This window comes from Moschus berezovskii, chromosome 2 (genome assembly GCF_049115385.1).
Source record: "Moschus berezovskii isolate FMDL1 chromosome 2, NW_MosBer_1.0, whole genome shotgun sequence".
Lineage (NCBI taxonomy): Eukaryota > Metazoa > Chordata > Mammalia > Artiodactyla > Moschidae > Moschus > Moschus berezovskii.
This window is the reverse complement of record NC_142461.1, coordinates 96000862-96028036: the sequence shown is the minus strand read 5'-3', so window position 1 is coordinate 96028036 and position 27175 is coordinate 96000862. Positions and strand designations below refer to the sequence as shown.

The 27175-nt window shown below is 38.5% G+C and overlaps 1 protein-coding gene across 2 annotated transcripts in view; it reads right to left on the bottom strand.

Moving 5' to 3' along the window:
• The window catches only part of GALNT13 (polypeptide N-acetylgalactosaminyltransferase 13), a 663623-nt gene that overhangs the window by 610632 nt on the left and 25816 nt on the right, over positions 1–27175 (bottom strand). For both annotated transcript variants that reach the window (XM_055398323.2, XM_088829452.1), the window contains exon 2: positions 14861–15106. In XM_055398323.2, the coding sequence (XP_055254298.1) occupies positions 14861–15002 (142 nt within the window). In that variant the 5' untranslated portion in view covers positions 15003–15106. The remainder of the gene's footprint in view (positions 1–14860; positions 15107–27175) is intronic.

Below are 27175 nucleotides of genomic sequence, written 5' to 3'. Positions count from 1 at the left end.
GGTCACTAGCCACCTCCTTCTTTGTCCTCCAGAAATATTCCAATATTTGTAATTACTTTACAAATAGTATGTAAATGTTATGATTATCTTGCCTTAAAGAGGTCTAGGCACTTGAGTCAGGGACACAGCATAACACTGTGGTTTAAAGTCTGAGATCAAAAGTCTGACAAACCAGGCTGAGAGCCCTTTCTTCCCACTTGTCAGTTTTTATGACCTTGAGGAAATTAATTACCCTTTCATATCTCAGGCTTTTATATATACATGAGAGTAAGCTGAAACTGCAATACTTTGGCCACCTCATGCGACGAGTTGACTCACTGGAAAAGACTCTGATGCTGGGAAAGTTTGGGGGCGGGAGGAGAAGGGGACGACTGAGAATGAGATGGCTGGATGGCATCACCGACTCTGTGGACATGAGTTTGAGTGAACTCCGGGAGTTGGTGATGGATAGGGAGGCCTGGCGTGCTGTGATTCATGGGGTCGCGGAGAGTCAGACATGACTGAGCGACTGAATTGAACTGAACTGAACTGAACAATCACATCTACACTCAATGCACCTGTGAGAACTAACTGAGGTAGTTATACAAAGTAGCTGCCACAGTAAACCTCACAATTGTTCATTATCACAATGTATTTTTCTTCCTGACACTGATATGACTATCTGGATTGGAGAAGGGATCAGAGTGAATTGTGAACAAAACCATGTAAGGCAAAAGCAAATATCAAAGGTCAAAATTTTATAAAGTCTATTAATTTTTGAATACTATTTATAAACACAATTGAAAATTATCTGGGACATATATATGTCCTATTCCAAGTTGACTAAGCATGTATGTCCTACCTTTTGTATGACTATAAATATTATCACCTGAAAGTCCCAGTAGTCATCAAAATTTATTCAGGACAATTCCAATATATTTTAATCACTTACGCTCTTCTACCCTCCCCCATTAAAGGTGAAGCCATATTTTTAAAAAACAAGAAAAAAGTGATGTTAATTTTAACACTTTAATTCACTACTTTTCAGTTTCCTCTCACACCTACACATAGAATTCTCCCTTAAAGCACTAAAGATTAATCAAACAAGGTCTACAAGCATTTTCTATTTAATAAATGAGTACAAGGCAAGATGTTAGTGTTATGAAGAGATCACTTAGAAAGAAACAAAAGAGGGAATTCCCTGGTGGTCCTAGAATTTGGTGCTTTCATTGCCAGGGCCGGGGTTCCATTCCTGGTCCAACAACTAAGATCCTGCAAGGCTACCTGTATCCCCAGATTTATGAGAAGAGACCAGGGAGTCTCCCAGGCAGGGCTAAAGGGAAACATGGAGGGATGGAATTAAGATTGCAGTCAACAATTCCATTAATTTTCTTGATTCCCCCCAATTCAGAGCAGCAGCAAGGAGGTCTTGGGGGACACAAGGGCATGAAAGTAACTTTGTAAAACCTTAAAATGCCAGATATGACAATACTGTTTCATAAATGATCTGAAACAAGATGGGTACCTAGGATATATTTTCCTGACTGTGATTTATATATACTACTATCCAGGGAGATTTGGTCAAGTCTAGGATGCCTCTGCGGAGAAGGCAATGGCAAGCCACTCCAGTACTCTTGCCTAGAAAATCCCATGGATGGAGGAGCCTGGTAGGCTACAGTCCGTGGGGTCACTAAGGGTTAGACACGACTGAGCGACTTCACTTTCACTTTTCACTTTCACACACTGGAGAAGGAAATGACAACCCACTCCAGTGTTCTTGCCTGGAGAATCCCAGGGACGGGGGAGCCTGGTGGGCTTCCATCTATGGGGTCACACAGAGTCGGACACGATGGAAGTGACTTAGCAGCAGCAGCAGGATGCCTCTGAGACTGAAGACAAAACCCTCAACTCAAATTTTCAGACTCTGTGCTCCATATTGGTATCTCAATGAAAGCATGGCACCTGAATTCCAAAGAAAACTGGCATTAAGTGATAACAAAGTCCAAAGTTATACTACAATAACCAAATTCTCTTCTATTGGTTGTTAAAATTCTGGCACTTCCTCTTGACCACACTGTGAAACAATAGAAGATACAGGTATTGGTCTGTCACCAATTCCTGGCTCAGAGTTACTCTAACCCTTATAATTTCCTAAGTTATACACTAGAAGCATCTGATGTTTGGTCTTTGATCCTGGTTCCTGATATGGAGCCCCTAGATCCCTTGGAATTTCCTGGGTAATAGGAGCATCTTTTGTTCAAATGAGATGATTTGGGTTGGGCTCCTGGATAGCCCTGAGGTGGGGCTTCTCATCAGAAAGACCAAGGCATGATTAGACACTTGAAACATTTAGTTCCACTTTCCATCCTGCAGGAAGGAGAGAGGGGCTGGAGACTGAACATATCTATGTGATGGAACCCCCATAAAAATCTGGGAAGTATGTGCTTCAGAGAGTTTCTATGTTGTTCAACACATCTACATGACAGGAAGATCACATATCCCAATTCCAAGGGCACAGAAGCTCATGCACTTGGTGCCTTTCTGGACCTCAACCTACAAAAGTCTTCATCTGGCTTTTCACACAGATGTTTTATTATAACTTTCATAATAAGCAGGTGAATGTAAATAAGTGTTTCCCTAAGTTCTGGGAGGCATTCTAGCAAATTATCAAACTCAAGAAGGGGTCATGGATGTGCCAATTTACAGCTGGCTGGTCAGAAGTACTGAGGACAAGATGGGATCTTAAATTGGTCTCTGGAGTGGGGGCAGCCTTGTGGGGCTGAATCCTTAACTTGTGGGCTCTGATGCTCAGTCCAGGGAGACAGTGTCAGACTTGTAGAACACCAAGTTGGTGTTGCAGAGAATTGTTTGGGGAAAAGTCAACACATCTGGTGTTAGAAATACTGTGCACACGAGTGAAAGAAAAACACGGAGGTGATTTCCTCATATGCTCACTCTGCCTCAGTGTACTTATATGTAAAAGAAGAAAAATGTCGCCACATTTTTTGTATGATAATTAAGCTAACATGTATACATAATTTAGAATAATCATAGTTTATACTTATTTTTATTATTGTTGGCTAGTGTACTTATCTTTGTTTATATATCCGCAACAACTCTTTCTTAAATATTCTTACACCTCCCTTTTTTTGAAGGTAAGTTTTATTTAATTTCCTAAGTATGTATAATATGTTCAATATTCAGGATCAGGTAAACAATGGGAGGTTCCTTCCTTTCTTGAATATCATAATTTTATATCTCTTTGTCCTCTGTGATGAGAAGGCTCTGCTGGGGTTGTTAAGTAGCTCTCTCCCCATGTCACTTCCACATCACCACTTCTTCTAGCAAACAATACATTTTCCATGGACTGACCAAAATAGTTCATTTTCCATAGTTTTATTGAGAAAAAATAGCTAGAAACATAATCTTTCATTTGGAAATGAGCATGAAAACCAGGGCTTCCCCAGTGGCTCAGACGGTAAAGAATCTGCCTGCAAAGCAGGAGACCTGGGTTCAGTCTCTGGGTCGGGAAGATCCTCTGGAGAAGGAAATGGCAACCCACTCCATATTCTTGCCTGGAGAATCCCATAGACAGAGGAGCCTGGCAAGCTACAGTCCAAGGGGTCGCAAAGAGTCAGATACAACTGAAGAACACCTTCTCATGACTGAAAACCATGATTCATATTCATTCCATTTTACACATGGTGACTGAGGCCCAGAGAGACAAATTAACTTGAAAGGACTGATGCTAAAGCTGAAACTCCAATACTTTGGCCACCTCATGCGACGAGCTGACTCACTGGAAAAGGCTCTGATGCTGGGAGGGATTGGGGGCGGGAGGAGAAGGGAACAACAGAGAATGAGATGACTGGATGGCATCACCAGCTCGATGAACATGAGTTTGAGTGAACTCCGGGTGTTGGTGATGGACAGGGAGGCCTGGCGTGCTGTGATACATGGGGTCGCAAAGAGTCGGACACGACTGAGCGACTGAACTGAACTGAAGGACATGGGCTCTTAGTGAAGGAGCTAGAGGACAGAGATCATGCAGACTGGCCACGTAACCTCAAATTTCCCCAAAGCATTTGTAGGAGCACTGCAGCAACATTGGTCTTTTAAATATCTACTCTCTCAAATAGCTATTCTAACTCTCCAACTCTGGAGCAGCATCACTTAGTATTCCACACCAGTTAGGAGTAAGAAATATCCTTCAGTGCATTTTAGCTCTTGGTGGCCCCAGAGTGGCATAAAAGAGTTATACTCCCCTAACAAGAACTTATGTTACCCAAAGGTACTCCTTTAGAAAATAGGAAAAGGATTCATGGCCCTGTATCTAACAGAACAAGTCTTTGTGCTCCCAGGAAGTCCCTCAAAATAATCATTTTTATAGCATCACTCAATAATTGATGTATAAAATGATAGTGCTGACTAAGAAGCAAAGATCAATTCTATTCCATATACTCCATTTACTAAGGAAGAAAAAGAATGTAATCCATCTTAGGAAAAAAAATGATGGTTTTTAAGTCTGGTATTTAGAGTTTATTAATGTAGTCAACAAGACCTTTTAGAACTAACACCCAAAAAAGATGTCCTTTTCATTCTAGGGGACTGGAATGCAAAAGTAGGAAGTCAAGAAACACCTGGAGTAACTGGCAAATTTGGCCTTGGAGCACGGAATGAAGCAGGGCAAAGGCTAATAGAGTTTTGTCAAGAGAATGCACTGGTCATAGCAAACACCCTCTTCCAACAACACAAGAGAAGACTCTACACATGGACATCACCAGATGGTCAACACCGAAATCAGATTGATTATATTCTTTGCAACCAAAGATGGAGAAGCTGTATACAGTTAGTGAAAACAAGACCAGGAGCTGACTGTGGCTCAGATCATGAACTCCTTATTGCGAAGTTCAGACTTAAATTGAAGAAAGTAGGGAAAACCACTAGACCATTCAGATATGACCTCAATCAAATCCCTTATGATTATACAGTGGAAGTGAGAAATAGATTTAAGGGACTAGATCTGATAGATAGAGTGCCTGATGAACTCTGGACGGAGGTTCGTGACATTGTACAGGAGACAGGGACCAAGACCATCCCCATGGAAAAGAAATGCAAAAGAGCGAAATGGCTGTCTGAGGAGGCCTTACAAATAGCTGTAAAAAGAAGGGAGGCGAAAAGCAAAGGAGAAAAGGAAAGATATAAGCATCTGAATGCAGAGTTCCAAAGAATAGCAAGGAGAGATAAGAAAGCCTTCCTCAGTGATCAATGCAAAGAAATAGAGGAAAACAACAGAATAGGAAAAACAAGAGACCTCTTCAAGAAAATTAGAGATTCCAAGGGAACATTTCATGCAAAGATGGGCTCGATAAAGGACAGAAATGGTATGGACCTAACAGAAGCAGAAGATATTAAGAAGAGGTGGCAGGAATACACAGAAGAACTGTACAAAAAAGATCTTAACGACCAAGATAGTCACGATAATGTGATCACTGACCTAGAGCCAGACATCTTGGAATGTGAAGTCAAGTGGGCCTTAGAAAGCATCACTACTAACAAAGCTAGTGGAGGCGATGGAATTCCAGTTGAGCTATTTCAAGTCTTGAAAGATGATGCTGTGAAAGAGCTGCACTCAATATGCCAGCAGATTTGGAAAACTCAGCAGTGGCCACAGGACTGGAAGAGGTCAGTCTTCATTCCAATCCCAAAGAAAGGCAATGCCAAAGAATGCTCAAACTACCGTACAATTGCACTCATCTCACACGCTAGTAAAGTCATGCTCAAAATTCTCCAAGCCAGGCTTCAGCAGTATGTAAACCGTGAACTCCCAGATGTTCAAGCAGGTTTTAGAAAAGGCAGAGGCACCAGAGATCAAATTGCCAACATCCGCTGGATCATGGAGAAAGCAAGAGAGTTCCAGAAAAACATCTATTTCTGCTTCATTGACTATGCCAAAGCCTTTGACTGTGTGGATCACAATAAACTGTGGAACATTCTGAAAGAGATGGGAATCCCAGACCACCTGACCTGCCTCTTGAGAAAACTGTATGCAGGTCAGGAAGCAACAGTCAGAACTGGACATGGAACAACAGACTGGTTCCAAATAGGAAAAGGTGTACGTCAAGGTTGTATATTGTCACCTTGCTTATTTAACTTATATGCAGAGTACATCATGAGGAACGCTGGGCTGGAAGAAGCACAAGCTGGAATCAAGATTGCTGGGAGAAATATCAATAACCTCAGATATGCAGATGACACCACCCTTATGGCAGAAAGTGAAGAGGAACTCAAAAGCCTCTTGATGAAAGTGAAAGAGGAGAGTGAAAAGGTTGGCTTGAAGCTCAACATTCAGAAAACAAAGATCATGGCATCTGGTCTCATCACTTCATGGGAAATAGGTGGAAAAACAGTGGAAACAGTGTCAGACTTTGTTTTTTTGGGCTCCAAAATCACTGCAGATGCTGATTGCAGCCATGAAATTAAAAGACGCTTGCTCCTTGGAAGGAAAGTTATGACCAACCTTGATAGTATATTAAAAAGCAGAGACATTACTTTGCCAACAAAGGTCCGTCTAGTCAAGGCAATGGTTTTTCCCGTGGTCATGTATGGATGTGAGAGTTGGACTGTGAAGAAAGCTGATCGCCGAAGAATCGATGCTTTTGAACTGTGGTGTTGGAGAAGACTCTTGAGAGTCCCTTATACTGCAAGGAGATCCAACCAGTCCATTCTAAAGGAGATCAATCCTGGATGTTCATTGGAGGGCCTGATGCTAAAGCTGAAACTCCAATACTTTGGCCACCTCATGAGACGAGTTGACTCACTGGAAAAGACTCTGATGCTGGGAAAGGTTGGGGGCGGGAGGAGAAGGGGACGACGGAGAATGAGATGGCTGGATGGCATCACCGACTCTGTGGACATGAGTTTGAGTGTACTCCGGGAGTTAGTGATGGACAGGGAGGCCTGGCGTGCTGTGATTCATGGGGTCGCGGAGAGTCGGACACGACTGAGCGACTGAACTGAACTGAACTGAACTGAATGTAGTCAACTTCCTACCGAACAATTCCATTCAGTTGCCTGACACATGTCTCAACCTCAACATATACAAAATAGACTCAGTATCTACCTCAATTCCTCCTATATCTCACCTATCGAGAAACTGGATCAAATAATGTCCTGCAAGAAACTTGAAACCTGTCCTTGACATTTCCATCTCCTCCATCCACTGGAGCCTGTCCAGCACCCCGGTCTCTTAATCCTGTATCTCAAGTACCTCTTTATTTTACCCACTTCTGTCACATCTCACTGGCAGTACTATGCTCTAAGCAGGCCTTACTTCCCACACAGAACTCATGAAAGGCCACCACCACTACCTACTGCACCTCCCTGTACAGTTGTCTATTCCCCAATCTAGTCTCCACATATGAACTTTCCACAACATAGAGCTAATCATGTCTGCTGTATTCTAAACTCATTGAGTGGCTTCCCCATTTTTACAAATCCATTCAATGGTTCTTATTCACTCGCTTAGTTGTCTGTATTACAGACACATCAAACCCACATCCAAAACACACCTAGGACCCTAGTAATGCCCCATATTCAGTCAAAATACTCACTCCCACTCCATGCACCTGTTGCCCTGACACATGACAATCAACATCCTAAATCTTGTGTTCACAGTTAGCTTTACTTGCTTTATATGAAGTCTTCATGCATCTCTATACAGATCTAAATTATGCATTTGAAAAACTAAGTTGATTTTAACTTATCAAACTGTACCATGCTGTATATCATCTCTGAAAGATATAACTTTTATATTTAACTTACTATTGTATTATCACGATTAATTCATATTGGTGTAAATTGCTGTAGTTCATTCATTTTGACTAAAATGTATTATTCTCTTACATTTCATACCTCTATTCATTCATAAGCTTTTGCATTAATTGGCCTATGGATTATTTTCAACTTTTATTTTTATGAACAGTAGCACTATAAAATATTTGTTTATGTGGAAAGATTTTATAAGTATATGACTATGGATTCTGGTTCATTCATGAATTTTTAGATATCGGCAGCAATGTCAAACCATTACCTGAAGTTACTATTAAGAAATGTGAAGATCCATTACCTCTAACAATTTGTATTAGCAGCCTTTTTAAATTTTGCCAGTTGAATGTATATAAATATATCATTGTAGTCTTGGTCTGCATTTCCCTCTCATAATCAATGTTCAGTATTTTATCATAACTTTCTTTTTTGGTACATGTGTTGCTTTTTCCAAGAAATGTCCGTTTATGTTTATTTCCTGCCGATATTTTCCTGTTGGACTATGTGAGCTTTCAGGAGTTATTTATATATATTTGAGAATAATCTTTCAGCTACATGTTCTTTGAACATCTTCTACAGTTTGTATTATCTCTTTTTACTTTTTTAAGGTATATGCAAGTGAACCAACTTCTTGAATTTTAATATAGTCAAATTTATCAACAGTCTCTTTTATGGTCAATGATTTTGTATAGTAGTTCAGAACTGTTCCCTAATTCCGAGTCCTAAAAATGTCTATTTTATTTTCTGCTAAAAGTAAAGTTTTCTTGTGACACTAATACTTCCAAAGTGTATCTTGGTTTATTACATGAGTTAAGCATCCAATTTCATCTATTTTCTGTGCATATTACCACGATTTTCACTGTATTTACTGAAGAGCTCTTCTCTCCCCTACTGATTTGCAGAGCTTCCTCTGTCATATATTGAATGTTCCAAACATGTGAGTGTACTTCTAGGGTCTCTATTCTGTTCCTCTGGGTACTTTGGCTACCCTTTGTGCAAATACTACAGTCCTGATTACTCAAATTTTGTAAGATCTCTGTATTTTTTTTCCCTTCAGAAGTACCTTGGGTGTTCCATTATCTTTATAATTCCATAAAAATTAGTGTTTCCTTCTTTAACTATTTACTTCCTAGTTTTATCTTTTAGACCTCAGTTTAAGTGCCACGGTCTCCATGAAGCTTTAGCTAGTACTCGAGATCCATTTCTAATACCCTAGATGCTCTACTTAGAGCACTGTTCTTCCTCATCCCAGTACTCTCTGTGCTTTGTAATCATTTCTGAATTACATTTTTACTGAAAGAGACAGAGAGAGAAAGAAATTTTAGTATTAACGATGTGCTGGAGAAGACTCTGGAGAGTCCATGGAGGGCAAGGAAATCAAACCAGTCAATCCTAAAGGAAATCAACTCTGAATACTCATTGCAAGGACTGATACTGAAGCTCTAAGACTTTGGCCACCTGATGCAAACAGCCAACTCATTGGAAAAGACCCTGATGCTGGGAAAGACTGACGACAAAAGAAGATGAGGGCAGCAGAGGATGAGATGATTAGATAGCATCACTGACTCAATGGAGATGAATTTGAGCAAACTCTGGGGGATAGAGGAGGACAGAGGAGTCTGGCATGCTACAGTCATGAGGTCACGAAGAGTCAGACATGACTACAACAACAACAAATTAGCTGCATGGCAACAGAGACCTTGTTTCCCTTATATCTCCAGGTCTTAGCTCAGAGTCCATTTTTTTTTTTTTTTGAAGAGTTACAGTGGAAACAGTGTCAGACTTTATTTTTTTGGGCTCCAAAATCACTGCAGATGCTGATTGCAGCCAGGAAATTAAAAGACACTTACTCCTTGGAAGGAAAGTTATGACCAATGTAGATAGCATATTAAAAAGCAGAGACATTACTTTGCCAATAAAGGTCCGTCTAGTCAAGGCTATGGTTTTTCCCGTGGTCATGTATGGATGTGAGAGTTGGACTGTGAAGAAAGCTGATTGCCGAATTGATGCTTTTGATGCTTCAAAAGAATTGATGCTTTTGAACTGTGGTGCTGGAGAAGACTCTTCAGAGTCCCTTGGACTGCAAGGAGATCCAACCAGTTCATTCTAAAGGAGATCAATCCTGGGTGTTCATTGGAAGGACTGATGCTAAAGCTGAAACTCCAATACTTTGGCCACCTCATGCATCGAGTTGACTCACTGGAAAAGAGTCTGATGCTAGGAAGGATTGGGGGTGGGAGGAGACGGGGATGACAGAGAATGAGATGGCTGGATGGCATCACCGACTCGATGGACATCAGTTTGAGTGAACTCCGGGAGTTGGTGATGGACAGGGAGGCCTAGTGTGCTGTGATTCATGGGGTTGCAAAGAGTCGGACATGACTGAGCTACTGAACTGAACTGAACTTCCTTTTTGGGGGCTATACCCAGAATAACTGCCCCCTCCTGTGGACCTGACTCAGCCTGGACAGCAGAGCCTGGTGGAGTCTCATTCAGACCTTTCATTACTTTCACAATGTTTAGCATTGTGATCATGAGCTACCACTCCACTGAGAGGCTTATGACATCATCACGTTTAATTCTCAAGGCAGCTCTGTGAAGTAAGATTTATTGACTTTATGGTTTTCATCTTAAATGGAACACCAAGATTTTGTTAAGGAAATTGCTAAAAGTCACACAGCTATTAATAATTCACAGGGGAGGACTTGAGGACCAGGTTGGTCAATAAAGCTGGGTTTTTAACCATGGGGTGATCTGTCTTGTTATGCCCCCTATGAAGTCTAAGGTGCTGATACTTGCAATTGTTTGTTGTTTTTTGCCCATTACCAGACTATGTTCTTCTTTTTTATAATTGAGGTATAATTGACACACAACTTTGTATAAGTTTAAGATATACAACATGTTAACTTGAGAAGCACTTAAAAAATTAATGATTTTGTAAATGAATGAACATATTTCAAAAATTAATTCAGAGTGTTTGCTAATATTGGTTATTTCAGTTCAGTTCAGTCACTCAGTCGTGTCCGACTCTTTGCGACCCTATAAATCACAGCACGCCAGGCCTCCCTGTCCATCACCAGCTCCCGGAGTTCACTCAAACTCATGTCCATTGAGTCGGTGATGCCATCCAGCCATCTCATTCTCTGTCATTCCCTTCTCCTCCTGCCCCCAATCCCTCCCAGCATGAGTCTTTTCCAGTGAATTGGGTATTTACAAGTGGTTTAAAATTTAAAACTAGAAGACATCTTAGAAACTACCTAGTCCAAAGCCTTTATTTTAATAATGGAGACAAAAATGTCCAGAAAGATTAACTATTTTGGTCAAAAAAGTCCTGTTTTTACATATCTAGAACCTGAAAATTTCAGTCAAGTGCACTTTGTACGATATCATCTACATGTAAATAAAATATTATTTTAAATACACAGCATGAGTTCCTAAATAAAGTAATATTCTGAAATAATGAGTAACAATAGAAGATGAAATTAAAACTATAAAGCCTAATTTCACTTTTTCAAGACAAATATTAATGTATAACATTCAGTTCAGTTCAGTTCAGTCGCTCAGTCGTGTTCAACTCTTTGCGATCCCATGAATCACAGCTCGCCAGGCCTCCCTGTCCATCACCAACTCCCGGAGCTCACTCAAACACATGTCCATCGAGTCGGTGATGCCATCCAGCCATCTCATTCTCTGTCGTCCCCGTCTCCTCCCACCCCCCAATCCCTCCCAGCATCGGACTCTTTTCCAGTGAGTCAACTCGTTGCATGAGGTGGCCAAAGTATTGGAGTTTCAGCTTTAGCATCAGTCCTTTCAATGAACACCCAGGATTGTTAAAAGTAAAGAGAATATAGTTTAATTTTACATTTTGAGTACAAGGAAAAATTACTATTTTTGCCTTGCATCATTAAATTTTACATTTTGAGATTTGAAACTGAACATTAAGAACTTAAATCAGTAAAACTGCTCTTTAGGTACTTCCAGAAAAGGCTGCCATAGTTTTGCTGAATCAGAACATAAAATTTTTTGTGACCAATCTAGATGTCTCCGTTCAACAAATGACCAAGTGATCATACTAAACTGATGTGATCCATCAAATCACATTTCCACTTTCAGCCAAGCAGCAGCTCAACCAGTTCTAACAAAGAAGCAGAGAAGGCCGATTTATTCTGTGATGTTAACCAAAGATCAGCAAATCAATCCCCACGCTCATTTATCAAAAACTGATGGACTCATAAAGTTTTCCTCTTTGAATAATTCTAATATAAGGGCATAAAAAATGTATATAAACTATCTAAATGGCTCTAGGCTCAGTCACTTTCATATTACTTTCTCTCAATTTTTTGTACTAGTCAGAAACTCTACTGAAAGAATTGGACTCATTTTGAAAAGAAGATAATCATAATTTCTCCAGCGGGACCAGAGTATTATTGCAAAGTAAACTAAAGATGTCCAACAAAATCACTCAACAAAAAATTAATTTTTAGAAATGCTTTTCTGCATTTCCCTACTCATACAATCAGATAGTATCAATGAAATTTTCTTTCTTAGAATATTTTAATTAATAAATAACCTCAAAAATATCTATAATATTAGAAGCAGAATACATTCATTAAATGAATGGAAACCTCAAGTCAGTAATTAGATTCACTTTCCCAAAAGGTACAAATATATAAACTGGACTTCAAAGTTTACCTTTTGTCATGCTTATAAAGAAAACTTTTGCTAAGTAAGGAATTAATATAAACTAGATTTTAAGAAAAAAAAGTTTAAAAAATGTTAAGAAAAAAATTCAAAGAGAATAAAATGATCTACTTCTGCTTCATTGACCACACTAAAGCCTTTGACTATGTGCATAACAACAAACTGTGGAAAATTCTTAAGGAGATGGGAAAACCAGACCACCTTAACTGTCTCCTGAGAAGCCTATATATAGGTCAAGAAACAACAGTTAAAACTGGACATGGAACAATGCAGTGGTTCAAAACTGGGAAAGGAGTACATCAAAGCTGTACATTTTTACCCTGACAATTTAACCTCAATGCAGATTACATCATGTGAAGCTGTTCCCCAGGTGTCTCAGTGGTAAAGAATCCACCTGCCAATGCAGGAGTTGTGGGTTCAATCACCAGTTTGGGAAGATCCCTTGGAGAAGGAAATGTCAATCCACTCCAGTCTTCTTGCAACTTTTTTCTTATAGTACTCTTACTTCCCTGATGGTTCAGATGGTAAAGAATCTGCCTGCAATGAAGGAGACCTGGACTTGATCCCTGGGTTGGGACAATCCCCTGAAGAAGGGAAAGGCAATCCATTCCATTATTCTTGCCTGGAGAATCCCATGGACAAAGGAGCCTGGCGGGTTATAGTCCGTGGGGTCACAAAGAGTTGGACATGACTGAATGACTAACAATTTCATTTTCACAATTTTCACATCATGTGATATGCCAGCACAGATGACTCACAAGCTAGAATCAAGATGGAAGAATACCAACAATTTCAGATATACAGATGATACCACCTTAATAGCAGAAAGTGAAAAGGAACTAAAGAGCCTCTTAATGAAGGTGAAAGAGAGTGATAAAGCTGGCTTTAAACTCAATATTCAAAAAATAAAGATCATGGCAACCAGTCCTATTACTTCATGGCTAAAAGATGGGGAAAAATTGGAAACAGTGGCAGATTTTATTTTCTTGGGCTCCAAAATCACTGTAGATGGTGACTGCAGCCAGGAAATGAAAAGACGTTTGCTCCTTGGAAGAAAATCTATGACAAACCTAGACAGCGTATTAAAAAGCAGAGACATCACTTTGCCAATAAAGGTCTGTAGAGTCAAAGCTATGGTTTTTCTAGTAGTCATGTACTGATGTAAGAGTTGGACCATAAAGAAGGCTGAGTGTCCGAGAATTGATGCTTTTGTACTGTGGTACTGGAGGAAATTCTTGAGAGTCCCTTGGACAGCAAGGAGATCAAAGAAGTCAGTCCTAAAGGAAATCAACCCTGAATATTCATTGGAAGAACTGATGTTGAACCTGAGGCTCCAATATTTTGGCCACATGATAGGAAGAGCCAACTCACTGGAAAAGAGCCTGATGCTACAAAAGGCTTAGGGCAAGAGAAGAAGGTGGCAACAGAGGATGAGAAGGTTGGATGGCTTCACTGACTCAATGAACATGAGTTTGAGCACACTCAGGTAGATAGTGAAGGACAGGGAAGCTTGGCATGCTGCAGTTCATGGGGTTGTAAAGAGTCAAACATGACTTAGCAACTGAACAAAACAATAACTAAAACTAATTTCAAGCATGCTCAAGTACTTTAGAAGCACTCATTCACTAGGAATATTTCAGAAATAAATTAATGACATTTAAGCCAAAAGAAAACATAGAAAAATTACATGAAATAACTTTAGGAAATGAATGACTATATGTAATAAATCACCATTCATATAAATTATTATGTTTCTTCAGCATTCATGGTTATCAAGTCACTGACACTGGTTCCTTAAGAAGGAATATTGAGTGAAAATGAGTTTTTAATACACTTAAAATTATCTTTTGCCTTTAACATAGGGTGGCAAGCTGATAACCCACAAGTTAAATCTAGCCACCAACATGTTTTGCTTTTTAAAAAGTGTCTTTCTTTTATTGCTTTTGGAAGTTTTGAGAGCTGTAATGTAGTCTCATTCTGCTACTTTTCTCACCATCTCACTTCAGTAGTTTCCCTTTTTTACATTATGTTCTTGATCTCTAAAGGCTTATGCTGCTGAAAGCCTAAATTTAAAATTCTGTCCAATTTGAATGCTCACTATAGTCACAAAATGTTGGAATTATTAGAATTGGAAGTACCTTAGAAGTGAGATAATTCCTCATTCCTTACAACAAAACACTTGAGGCCAAGAAAAGTAAAGCAGCTTTCCCATGGCTAAATGTACATTAACAGTTCTGCCCAAATGCTCTTCTACGTCAATAAACTGAACTCTTATTTTGAAATGTCATGTTTTATCATGAATCACCACCATTCTTATCTGTATAAAAGAAACATCTGCTTCATAAGTACTTACCCCTGAGCGCAGGTAGCAGGGACCTCTCCTTCTTGTCATCACATTTGTTACATTCACTGAAGTACAGGAGTAAGAAGACATCAACAAGAACCCACATCAGTGAAGTGGCTAGAACCACCTTGCAGTAAACAAACCTCCTCATGTCTTCCCTTGATTTCTAGTTAACACAGAGATCAAAGACAGACACGGCTGTGATAAATCCAAGCCACAGAGGTGAACTCCCGGATAAAAGCAGAATGCATCCCACTGTATTTGGGAAAAAAAGGAAGAAGAAAAAATAATTGTCTCACAGTTTATTTTGCATAAATGTGATATAACATGAAACATACGACTATTTAATGCTCTCATATATATCAGCATTTGGCCTTCAAGTTCAGAATTAAAAGTCCAAATAAATGAGTTGTAAGCAAGCCAAGGGGCTTAAATTGTAACAATTAATCCTAGACCTGCCACTATTTTGCTGGGCCCCTGGGAACCATTTGCTTTCTTCATGTTGTATTGCCTCTTGCTTAAAGTTCTGTCACCATATTCTTTAAAACACTAGGTTATAAAATAGTGAAGTTCTGAATTTACCATGAATCAGCACTTTTAAGGAGCCAATGTTGCTGAACTAGAGTCATCTTGAGTCATTATATATTGCAATGGCTAAGAGCTATTCTTTACACAGATAGGCCTGGACTTATTCACTTCCTACATAGGGGAGACTTTGTAAGCCTCAGTTTTCTCATCTATAAAATGAAACTAACAGTACCAAAAATAAAGATTTGCTATGAGGATCAAAAATTATAATGCTTGTAAACCATATTGCAGAATACAATCATTAATATTAAGACATTTTCCAAAATATTTAACAAAAAGGCAATTATGTGAAATAAGTCATCAGTTATTTATCCTTAAAAACCCATCTGATCTGCATAGAAAATAACCACTATAGATATGCATTTGAGAGTGGGTAGCACACATTCATAAAATTATCAGTGACTAATAATTAAATGTAAAGTGATTTAAAAGAAAATAACCAGAGTAAGAATTCTAAAGGCATAACAAAGACATGTGTGCAATTATTAAGAGAGAAAGTGTGGAATTAATAACATATACTTGTTTGTTTTATTTACACTACATAGAACAATAGTAACTACCTTGTTATTTCTATTTATAGAATGATTACATCAACACAAAAATAGTCTCATATCATTGGCTACATTAAAATAATAGAAACTGAAATGTAAATTTATTTATGTGAATAAGATAACTAACAATTTTGACAGATATTTGAGGAGAACAGCTATTAAATACAAAGATACTTGGACTATCTCAGAAACACTTGATCAAAATAAAAACATCAAAGTACATTTGCTGTGGCAGAGTTCTTTAAATTAATGGCAGCTGACCTTGCATCATAAAGCAACACAAGTGCTATTGTCCGTCACAATCTGATCAGAGTAGTAACAACTCAAAGCTTACAAAAGGTGACAGTTTAACAAATTATTATAACAGAGCTTACCTACTTTAAATATCTACATAAAATTTACATTTATTCAACAAATATTTTCTAAAAATAGAACATAAACAAACCTAAGGAATGCATGATATTTGACAGTGGTTCTTTTTCTTGAAAAACAGCATGCTAATTATTTTGTTTCATTTTTAACTTCATTTTTCTGTAAAAATGGAACTCAGCCTCTAAACCTGACAACAAGGGAAGGATTCCCACATATATATTTCCTGTTACCTTATGTATATGTCATTGAATATGAGATTTGAAACAATTCAACCTATTTAATTTTCTGTCTTTCTTTGGACATAAGATGGAGCAGGTTCCTTCAGTTGATTGTAGGAAAAAAGCCCTGTGTAAAAATATATATTACACTGATGGTAGCTAAATGGCCATTCCCAGATTTAGAAGGAAAACCTTAAAATAAAAAATCCCATAATAAAAAAAATCTATATGTTATATAAGATCTATGTATTACAGGATCTTTTATCATAACGATCTATAATAAAAGACATAAAAGGAACCATGACTGGCTGTCATAAAATGGAATTATGAATTTAAGTAATCATTTTGCCTCTCTGTGCTTCATTTTCTTTACTTATATTTCTTTCCCCATCTACCTCACAAAATTGTGAGACTTAAGCAAGATAAAGTATGAGAACATTCTTTTAAAAGAAATGTAAAGAATATTATTATAATACAAAATCTGAAATCACTTAATATTAAATATTAAAATGTCTAAGATAAGTCATTTCCTAATAAGAGCCTAATAGTTGAGGTTACTGAGAATTTGATTTAAACTTTAACCATAATAGAAAATGAAAATCACATCTTATTACCACTTCAAGCATTATTCAAATTATTGTAATTTCATACCCTGCCAGATCTATATATCAAGATATTAACACTAAGAAAATTCTAACTTTACTATGTGATAAAACTAAGTTGCTCTTTATTTTAATTTATGAAACAATCTTTCCTTATATATATATCAAGTTTTTAATTCTATCCACTGTGAAAATACCTCTATCTTGAAAACATATTAAATTTTATCATTTGTTATCTGATAGTATTTGTAAAATAGTAATCACATACACTGTTTCAATACTCTTCTTAAGAACAAAACTGATTGAGCAGAAGGATGGCACAATATACAAAGTAACACTAACCAACATAAGCACAATTGGTGGCCCAAGTTTATCTAAAAGAATCAGCATCTGTATTACGTTCTATTTCAGTAAGACCCTATTTATTTGCAAACACTACTCTTGTTTCTCAAGCCAAATCCAAGTTCTGGCTTTTAAATCAATGTGGAACATGGCTAATTTTGCATCAACTACAGGCTCTTCTATCCTTTTCTAATTGTTTCAAAGTTTTGAACACAGTATTCCATCTTTAAAATATTTCTCTAGATAGGAAAAAAAATCAGGAGTTAGAGAGCTATCAAGTGTTGTCTTGTTAATCATATTGTCTTTCCTTTTTTTTTTTTTGTCCACTAAATAATGGAATTAGCCATAGACTTTGAGATATTACAGAATTTTTGTTTGAAAACATGCACCAATTTCACTATTCTATAAAAAAGGATTTCAAATATTAAAAAAAAAATGAGATCTAAGTAAAGCTTAGAAGTTTGGTAAGTATGTTTTTAAAATAAGAAAGATGTTTGTTTTATAAGGTTATCACTTGCCAGGGTTGGGGGAGGGTCTACTTTAGTTGCTGTTAGATACATTTTTATCTCTAGTCAAATGCTTTCTTTTGTAGAAAACTACTTTCTTTTGTAGAAAACTACATAATTGGTACAAATATATTCAATCTATTTTATGAAGCTATACTTGAGGCTCCCAAAGGATGAATGAAGCTCATGGAAAACTTTTGGCAGTGCTTCCAGAACATTCCGGCTATCAACACACTTTAAATGTTTTAAGTAGTTAGGCAGGAACTTCTGGGAGCTGATAACTGGACAATTATGCATTTTGGTTTAATGACTAAAAATTATAGTGAGTAAGCTTTGAAAAAATTACCCTGAATTAATTACAGTTCTTATTGACAGAAAGACTGGTCTTCACATGAATGAAAATCTAAAATTCAGGTGGATTAGGGGAATCTACCTATAGCTTAAATCAAACAGTGCACTGCAAAAAACCACTGTAAACCATAAAAACCAAGCCACAAGGAAAGAGACAGTAAGAGACAAAGAAACAGCCAATGATAATGTTAAATGAATGCCTTATGTGGAAAGATGGTGGAAAAGAAAGGAAAAAATGCCCTCACTTACCTTTAAGGAAACTTCACATATTCATAACATAAATTTGACTATTAGTAGGAAACCAAGCATAAGACCTGCTGAGTTATGATGCCATGATCTGAATCTGAGTTCCACATTCACTTATTGTATAGCTTAATTCAAGTTACCTAAATGTTCTATGCCTTTTTCTATTCACAAAATATGAACAGTACTTGTTTACTCAGTCATATCTTACTTGTTATAGACCCTATGGACTGCAGCCTTCCAGACTCCTCTGTCCATGGGATTTCCCAGGCAAGAGTACTGGAGTAGGTTACCGTTTCTTCCCAACCTAGGCATCAAACCCACATCTCTTGCAATGCAGGCAGATTCTTTACCACTGAACCACTGGGGAAGCCCCAAAATATAGTTGAGAAATGTATTATGTTATCTGAATAACCAAATGTATATTTCTTAGAGCTACCTCATAAGGCTCTGAGTATCTAATTAATTACTAGATACAAAGTTCTAATAATGGTGCCTGACCATAAGAGGAGTTCAATATATAGTAGTAACAGCAATTATTAATAGTAGTAACAGTACTTGAGGCACAGTAGTGCCTCTTGAGAAACCTGTATGCAGGTCAGGAAGCAACAGTCAGAACTGGACATGGAACAAGAGACTGGTTCCAAATAGGAAAAGGAGAACGTCAAGGCTGTACATTGTCACCCTGCTTATTTAACTTATATGCAGAGAACAACATGAGAAACGCTGGGTTGGAGGAAGCACAAGCTGGAATCAAGACTGCCAGCAGAAATATCAATAACCTCACATATGCAGATGACACCACCCCTATGGCAGAAAATGAAGAAGAACTAAAGAGCCTCTTGATGAAAGTGAAAGAGGAGAATGAAAACGTTGGCTTAAAGCTCAACATTCAGAAAACTAAGATCATGGCATCTGGTCCCATCAGTTCAGTTCAGTTCAGTCGCTCAGTCGTGTCCTACTCTTTGTGACCCCATGAATCACAGCACACCAGGCCTCCCTGTCCATCACCAACTCCCAGAGTTCACTCAAGCTCATGTCCATCGAGTTGGTGATGCCATCCAGCCATCTCATTCTCTGTCATCCCCGTCTCCTCCCATCCCCAATCCCTCCTAGCATCAGACTCTTTTCCAGTCCCATCACTTCATGGCAAATAGATGGGGAAACAGTGGAAACAGTGGCTGACTTTTATTTTTCTGGGCTCCAAAATCACTGCAGACGGTGATTGCAGCCATGAAATTAAAAGACGTTTACTCCTTGGAAGGAAAGTTATGACCAACCTAGACACCATATTGAAAAGCAAAGACATTATTTTGTGAACAAAGGTCCGTCTAGTCAAAGCTATGGTTTTTCCAGTGGTCATGTACGGATGTGAGAGTTGGAGAAAGAAAGTTATAAAGAAAACTGAGAGCCGAAGAATTGATGCTTTTGAACTGTGATGTTGGAGGAGACTCTTGAGAGTCCATTGGACTGCAAGGAGATCCAACCAGTCCATCCTAAAGGAGATTAGTCCTGGGTGTTCTTTGGAAGGACTGATGTTGAAGCTGACACTCCAGTCCTTTGGCCACCTCATGTAAAGAACTGAATCTTATGAAAAGACCCTGATGCTGAGAAAGATTGAGGGCAGGAGGAGAAGGGGAAGACAGAGGATGAGATGGTTGGATGGCATCACCGACTCAATGGACATGAGTTTGACTGGACTCCAGGAGTTGGTGATGGACAGGGAGGCCTGGCGTGCTGCGGTTCATGGAGTCGCAAGGAGTCAGATATGACTGAGCGACTGAATTGAACTGAACAGTAATAGTTATAATCATCATGAATAGCACTGAAAGAACAAGAAAAAATGAATGAGCATTCTCTTCCCTAATCCTTAGAGAAGCAGTATACATTCAGTATGTGTGTGTTCACGAGGTCAGGAGTCAGGATGAGCAATACAGATATGTTCAGTATTTACAAATATATTAATATTTATATTATATTGAAATATATTTAATATAAGAGCATTGTAAATCTATTTTATATTTACTTATTAGACATATATTTAATAGATGTAGTTGCTGATGGAATATGAGTTACACAGGATTTTACAGTTAAAACTCATTGAACTGTACACTTAAGATCTGTGCATCACAGTCTATGTAAATTATATTTCATTTTTTAAAGTTGAAACCAAAATGTTTATGTACCTATTGCATGATTCCCTGATTTACTCAAAATTTTATTAACTAAAGACATTATAGTCAAACTGCATCAGATAAGAGCACTTATACTTACTACCTTTCTGATCTCATTTCGTACAATTGTTCTCCATACCAGTCACTTGGGTCTCCTGGGCTGTTCCTCACACATACCAATCACTATCTTGCCCCGGGGCTGTGCATATGCTGTGTTCTCTGCCCACTGCTACAGTCATGGCTTCCTGCGCTAACTTCCTTCAAATCTTACTTTCTAGTCAAATCACGGAGAGCTTTCCTATCAACCTATAAATAGCACACAATTTAGTCACTCTGTATTTCCTTAGCTCACTTTATTTTACTCTTGGTACCTATTAATACGCTCCTAACATATTTTTAAAAATGTATTTTTGAAAAAGTTTCTTTATTATTTGTCTCTTTTTCTTAAATAATTATGAAAACCAGATTGCACATTTTACATATGCCCTCTCTCACCTCAAAAATATATTTAAATTTTAAAACTCCATCATTGTTGTTATGTGTGGAATTGTGTGCCTCCCTCCCCAAGAAGATGCACATGTGAAGTCTCAACCCCCAGTATTTTAGAATGTGACTATATTGGGGGATAGATCCTTTAAAAAGGTAATTAAGTTAAAATAAGGTCATACAAAGGAGCCTTCATCCAATATGACTGGTATCCATATGAGAAGACGTTATTAGGACACAAACACAGAAAAAAGCCACGTGAAGACAGAGAAGGCAATCATCCGCACACCACAGCGAGAGGCTTCAGAATGAAACTAACTCTACTGACACACTGATTTGGATTTCTAAAATCTGTTGGAAAATAAATTTCTGTTGTTTAAGTCACCCAGTCTGTCATATTTTGTTATGGCAGCTTTAGCATACCAATACACTGGTTAAATTTAACTTTCCCCTACACCACTCCTACATGCAAACAGATGAACATGACTAGAAAGAAACCCCAAAAATATGCTGCCTGTTCTCATTTTAAATCTATGAACTCATGCTGGACTTGCAGTGCCTCAGAGCCATCCTGCAATAGCTCTAGCCAAATCAATTTCCATTCCTCAGATAACTTTGCACCTTGTTTGCCTTTAGACTGCCATCTCCACACTATTTCCTCTCAGCTCATCACTACATGTATACATTTAGCAAGAAGATATAAACAATCAGAAGAGGCTTTTGCTTACTGCATGTTGAGTGTATCAACTTGCTAGTTCCTATGACTGCCACCCCTAAATCTGCAAGTCTGAGTGTGATGATGTATGAACTCTCTTTTAAGGAGTGTAACATCCTCTGATCTCACACATTCATGGGCTTCACTGACACACTTGTCTCTTCTGCCTCAATTTTTCCTCCTTGAATAAGTCATTTCTATCAATATAACTCATCGCATGAGGTGGCCAAAGTATTGCAGTTTCAGCTTAGATGCTACATTAATAATCATCTTAAATTAATTTGACCCCACATCTCTTTTCATCTATGCTTCCAGTTCTCTGCTCATCTTGAATGCAGAACTCCTGGAAAGAACTATGTATAATCATTGCCTATACATCCCATATCCTTGTCCTTCCATTCCATTTTAAACCCAACAGTCTTTAGCTCCCACCATTATGTGGAAGACTTATCTGAGACAGTCACGGCAATCCAATGGTCAGTTCTCAGTCATTATCTTACGTAAGTCCTAAGCAGGTTTTGACATAACTTAGCCGAAATACTTTGTATTATTTTCCGAGAGCTCTTTTTTTCACACCCCTATTTGACCTTGCAGCAAATTCTGTTGGCTCCATCTACACTCCAGTATACTTACCTGAAGAATTCCATAGACAGAGGTGCCTGGAAGCCTACTTACTATCCATGGGCTTGCAAAGAGTTGGACACATGACTGAGCCACTAACACTTTCACTTTCTACCTATAGATTTAACCTACATAATCACCAAGTTGATATATTGCTTTAACTTAAAAAAAAACTGCATTATTTAGATAAAATTCACATACTATTCAATCCAATCCACACATTTAAAATGTACAATGCAATGGCTTGTAGGATAGTCACAGAGTTGTGCATCCATTGCTGCAATCAACTTTAGAACACTTCCATTTCCTCGAGAGAAAACAACTCCTCTTTACTGTAACCCTCCAATCCTCCCATTGCCACCAGGTCTAGGTTACCACTAATTGAGTAACTATCTCTATAGATTTGCCTATTATGAACACTCCACATAAATAGTCATACAATATGTTTTCCTTTGTTACTGTCTCCTTCAGTTAGTATAATGTTTTCAAGGCTTTATCCGTGTTGTAGTACATCCCAGTATTTTATTTCTTTTTCTCGACAAATAATATCCATTGCATGAATATATCAGATTTTATTTATCAGTTGATCCACATTTGGGTTAATTCCACTTTTTGGCTATCATGAATAATTTGGTGATGAACATTCATGTACAAGTTTTGATATATGTACAAATACATATGGACATATGTGTTTCTTGAGTATATATGTAAGAGTGGGATTGATTTTCTGAAATACATTCCCATAAAACCTATTCTCCACACTGAAGGAAATTTGGTCATGTTAAAATTAAATTTTAATCAGATCTTTGCCAAGTTCTGATCATTATTGACCAATGGCTTTTTATTATATATATCAATAAAATAAATTCCAAATCCCTAACTTTGCCTATAAAACAACCAAATCTGGATCTTGACTGCCTTTCCAATTTCATCTTCTAACTCTCTCCTTTACTTAATGCACTCCAGAATCCTCATGCTTGAAGCACTCTCTAGAACACTGTTCTCCTAAGTAATGAAACAATCTTTCATCCTTTCTTTATTCAGATCATTGCTCAAATATCCCCAGAGAGTTTTTTTCTGGACCAACTTATCTAAGATAATGCCCTTCCACCATCTATGCAATATACTTATGTGGTTGATTCAGAATACTTATCACTGCTGCTGCTGCTGCTGCTAAGTCACTTCAGTCGTGTCCAACTCTGTGCAACCCCAGAGACGGCAGGTCACCAGGCTCCCCTGTCCCTGGTATTCTCCAGGCAAGAACACTGGAGTGGGTTGCCATTTCCTTCTCCAATGCATGAAAGTGAAAAGTGAAAGTGAAGTCGCTCAGTTGTGTCTGACTCTTAGAGACTCCATGGACTGCAGCCCACCAGGCTCCACAGTCCATGGGATTTTCCAGGCAAGAGTACTGAAGTGGGTTGCCATTGCCTTCTCCGACTTATCACTCAGTTCAGTTCAGTTCAGTTCAGTCGCTCAGTCATGTCCAACTCTTAGCGACTCCATGAACCACAGCATGCCAGGCCTCCCTGTCCATCACCAACTCCTGGAGTTCACTCAAACTCATGTCCATCGAGTCGGTGATGCCATCCAGCCATCTCATTCTCTGTCGTCCCCGTCTCCTCCCACCCCCAATTGCTCCCAGCATCAGAGTCTTTTTCCAGTGAGTCAACTCGTAGCATGAGGTGGCCAAAGTACTGGAGTTTCAGCTTTAGCATAAGTCCTTCCAATGAACACCCAGGATTGATCTCTAGAATGGACTGGTTGGATCTCCTTGCAGTCCAAGGGACTCTCACTAGTACTTGTTAATTTATTTACTGCCTGATTCTCACCATGGAATTACATCTATTATTCTCTGTGCTATCCTTAAGATACCAAAAATATTTTTTGGCACAAAATTGGTGATCAATCAACATCTCTTGAATGAATGAATGCAAGAAGGACTGAGAAGTAAAAGTTCTGGTAAAAATGCAAAGAAAATTATATAAACCCTGGCAATAATAATAATGAAAACTGAAAACACTGTATTAAACATTCATTTGTTTGAGCTGTGGGTGAATGGTGCTCTAAACTGAAAATAACTGTTCACTACATAAAGCTGCTCTCTTGTTCCATGCCCTCTGATACTTCTGGTCCCCTCTACCCAAGCCTCAACTGCTTTAAGACAAAAACGTAATTAAGGGTGAAGCTGAAGTAGCCTGTTAACAGAGCAGACTGAAGCTCATATGTACCTGCTTAAATATGGTTCAGAAATTAAGGCGGGATAAAGGGAGCAGAGTTCCCATCTATAGCTCTGTGTGAGTACAGCTCTGTTTGGTACATGCACTCAAGTCATCATACTACCCAGTCTCAGGTTACACTGTTGCTGTTCTAGTCCAATAAACTACCTCCAAATATGTGATTTGAGTCTAACTAACCTGAGTCATGTTTTCTGATTTCCAGACCACCTACGGTCTGACAATGGTGTGTCTTTGTCACAAAGGCCATTCAACAATGGAATGACAATCAAGGTATTAGATTTTCCTTGGTTAGATATGGTTTCCTTGTAGATGGTTGGATAGCATCACAGATTCAATGGACATGAACTTGGGCAAACTCCAGGAGATAGTGAAGGACAGGGAGGCCTGGTGTGCTGCAATCTATGGGTCACAAAGAGTCAGACATGACTTAGCGACTGAACAATAACAATTAGATTTCCCATACTTTCTACTGTTCAAAGTTTTTGTTGAACGTTGGAACGATCTCTTTAAAAACTGAAAAAGATATTTGACCAAACTTCTAATTATCTCCTGGTACACCCACCTGAGCAAGAGAATTGGTTTATTGAATTTGGCCTTCCCAAAAGAAAGTTCATCTTCTCTCGGCTACCTGCTGACTAATGATCAAGATAAAATGGGTAGGGAATTTTATAAAATTAATTTTGAAAACATGGATTCCACCCTGTCCATTCCTGAACATGGTGGACATTTCTTTCCCCAACAACAACCTTGAGCCAACCAGATGGCATGCCTCTATCTGACAGTAAAGCCAAAAGGAGGCCTAGAGTATTAAAATTTAATTCTGACCCCACCACCTGGATTCTTCTATTGAATTGACATGGTCCTAGGCCAGGAGGATAAGAAGCACTTGGTTGTGTACACTGATAACCAAATCCCACTACAATATTCCATGTGGGTCAACCTAGAAGATACCTGTAATTTTTTGTAAAATTACCCTTGTCCCACTCATATATAACTCTCCTCTATGAAAGATCTGGGTCTGAGTAAAAGATGATTGAAAAAAGAGGTGATGTTATATTTATTAGACTAGAACACATAAATGTCATGGCTATGGAGGGAACTTGGCAACCTTGATATCTGAGGAGGAAGCAAATTGTTTCCGAAGAGTAGTAAGGAAGGAGTGGGAGACTAATTCACGTTGTTCTCCTGATCATCGCGACACTAGAGCCTGGCAGGATAATCACATGGCCTACCTCAGAGAAGCAACTTCTGCAGCTGGCAATCTGACCTACTGTTTCTTTGCCACCTTATCTATGTGCTATAAAAGAGAAAAACTTATACAGACCAGTCCTTAACTTCTCTGCTGTGCCTAATACCTTCAATGGCAGTTTCCAAAAAGGGATTCTTTCTCCACTTCTCTTGAGTAGCTTTGGGTTATGCTCCATATAGCAATCTAGGCTAGAAATCTTCAGTGATATGGCACATGCTTAGCCATATCAATGTAGTGGTGATCCAAATCAAGTTTAACCACAAACACTGTACTGGAGTGAACCATGCCCATTTAGACTTTATGTTTGTAGCTGGGGCAAGATGGCCCATGGACTATCTTGCCATTGGGTACTGACGTACTTGATTGTCTTTTGAAATGAGAACCAAGGATCAGCACATCAGGCTAAATTCCCTTGCACTAGTCACATGGATAATAAGGTGGCCTAGGCTGCAAATGGCAACCCACTTCAGTATTCTTGCTGGAGAACCCCAAAGATGGAGGAGCCTGGTAGGCTACAGTCCATGGGGTTGCAAAGAATCGGACATGACTGAGCAACTTCACTTTCACTTTGACTTTCAGACTACATCTGGGCTGTATAAAAATAAGACATACTGAAATCCTCTGAGACTTATTTACAAAAATTGAGTCCATGATTTGGGAGACCTGATTAAAGTCAATACTGCAGGTTCACCTAATCCTGCTGCTTTATATCCTATTTATAATAACCTCAAGTAAATATGGTATGAGAAAAATTAAAGAAAATCATCCTCAGCCTCTGTCAGATTAATCAAGGCCTTGAATGGAATAGCATACTCATGTGAAATTTCACCAGAAGCTAAAATGATGGAGAACCCAAGAGTAGCTATCATTGGAAGATCTTCCTCCTTAGGATGTCTCGCACTCACCTAGATTCAGTTCCCCATCACTCTTTACCCAGGCCATTTCTCAGGGCTGTGTTTACAGTGAGCAATATAAAGAATGAGATGAGATTTTCCTCTAGGACCAAGAGCAGCCTTTTACTGCTTTATATAAAATGGTGGATTCACTATGGTTTTTGTTCTTTTCCTGA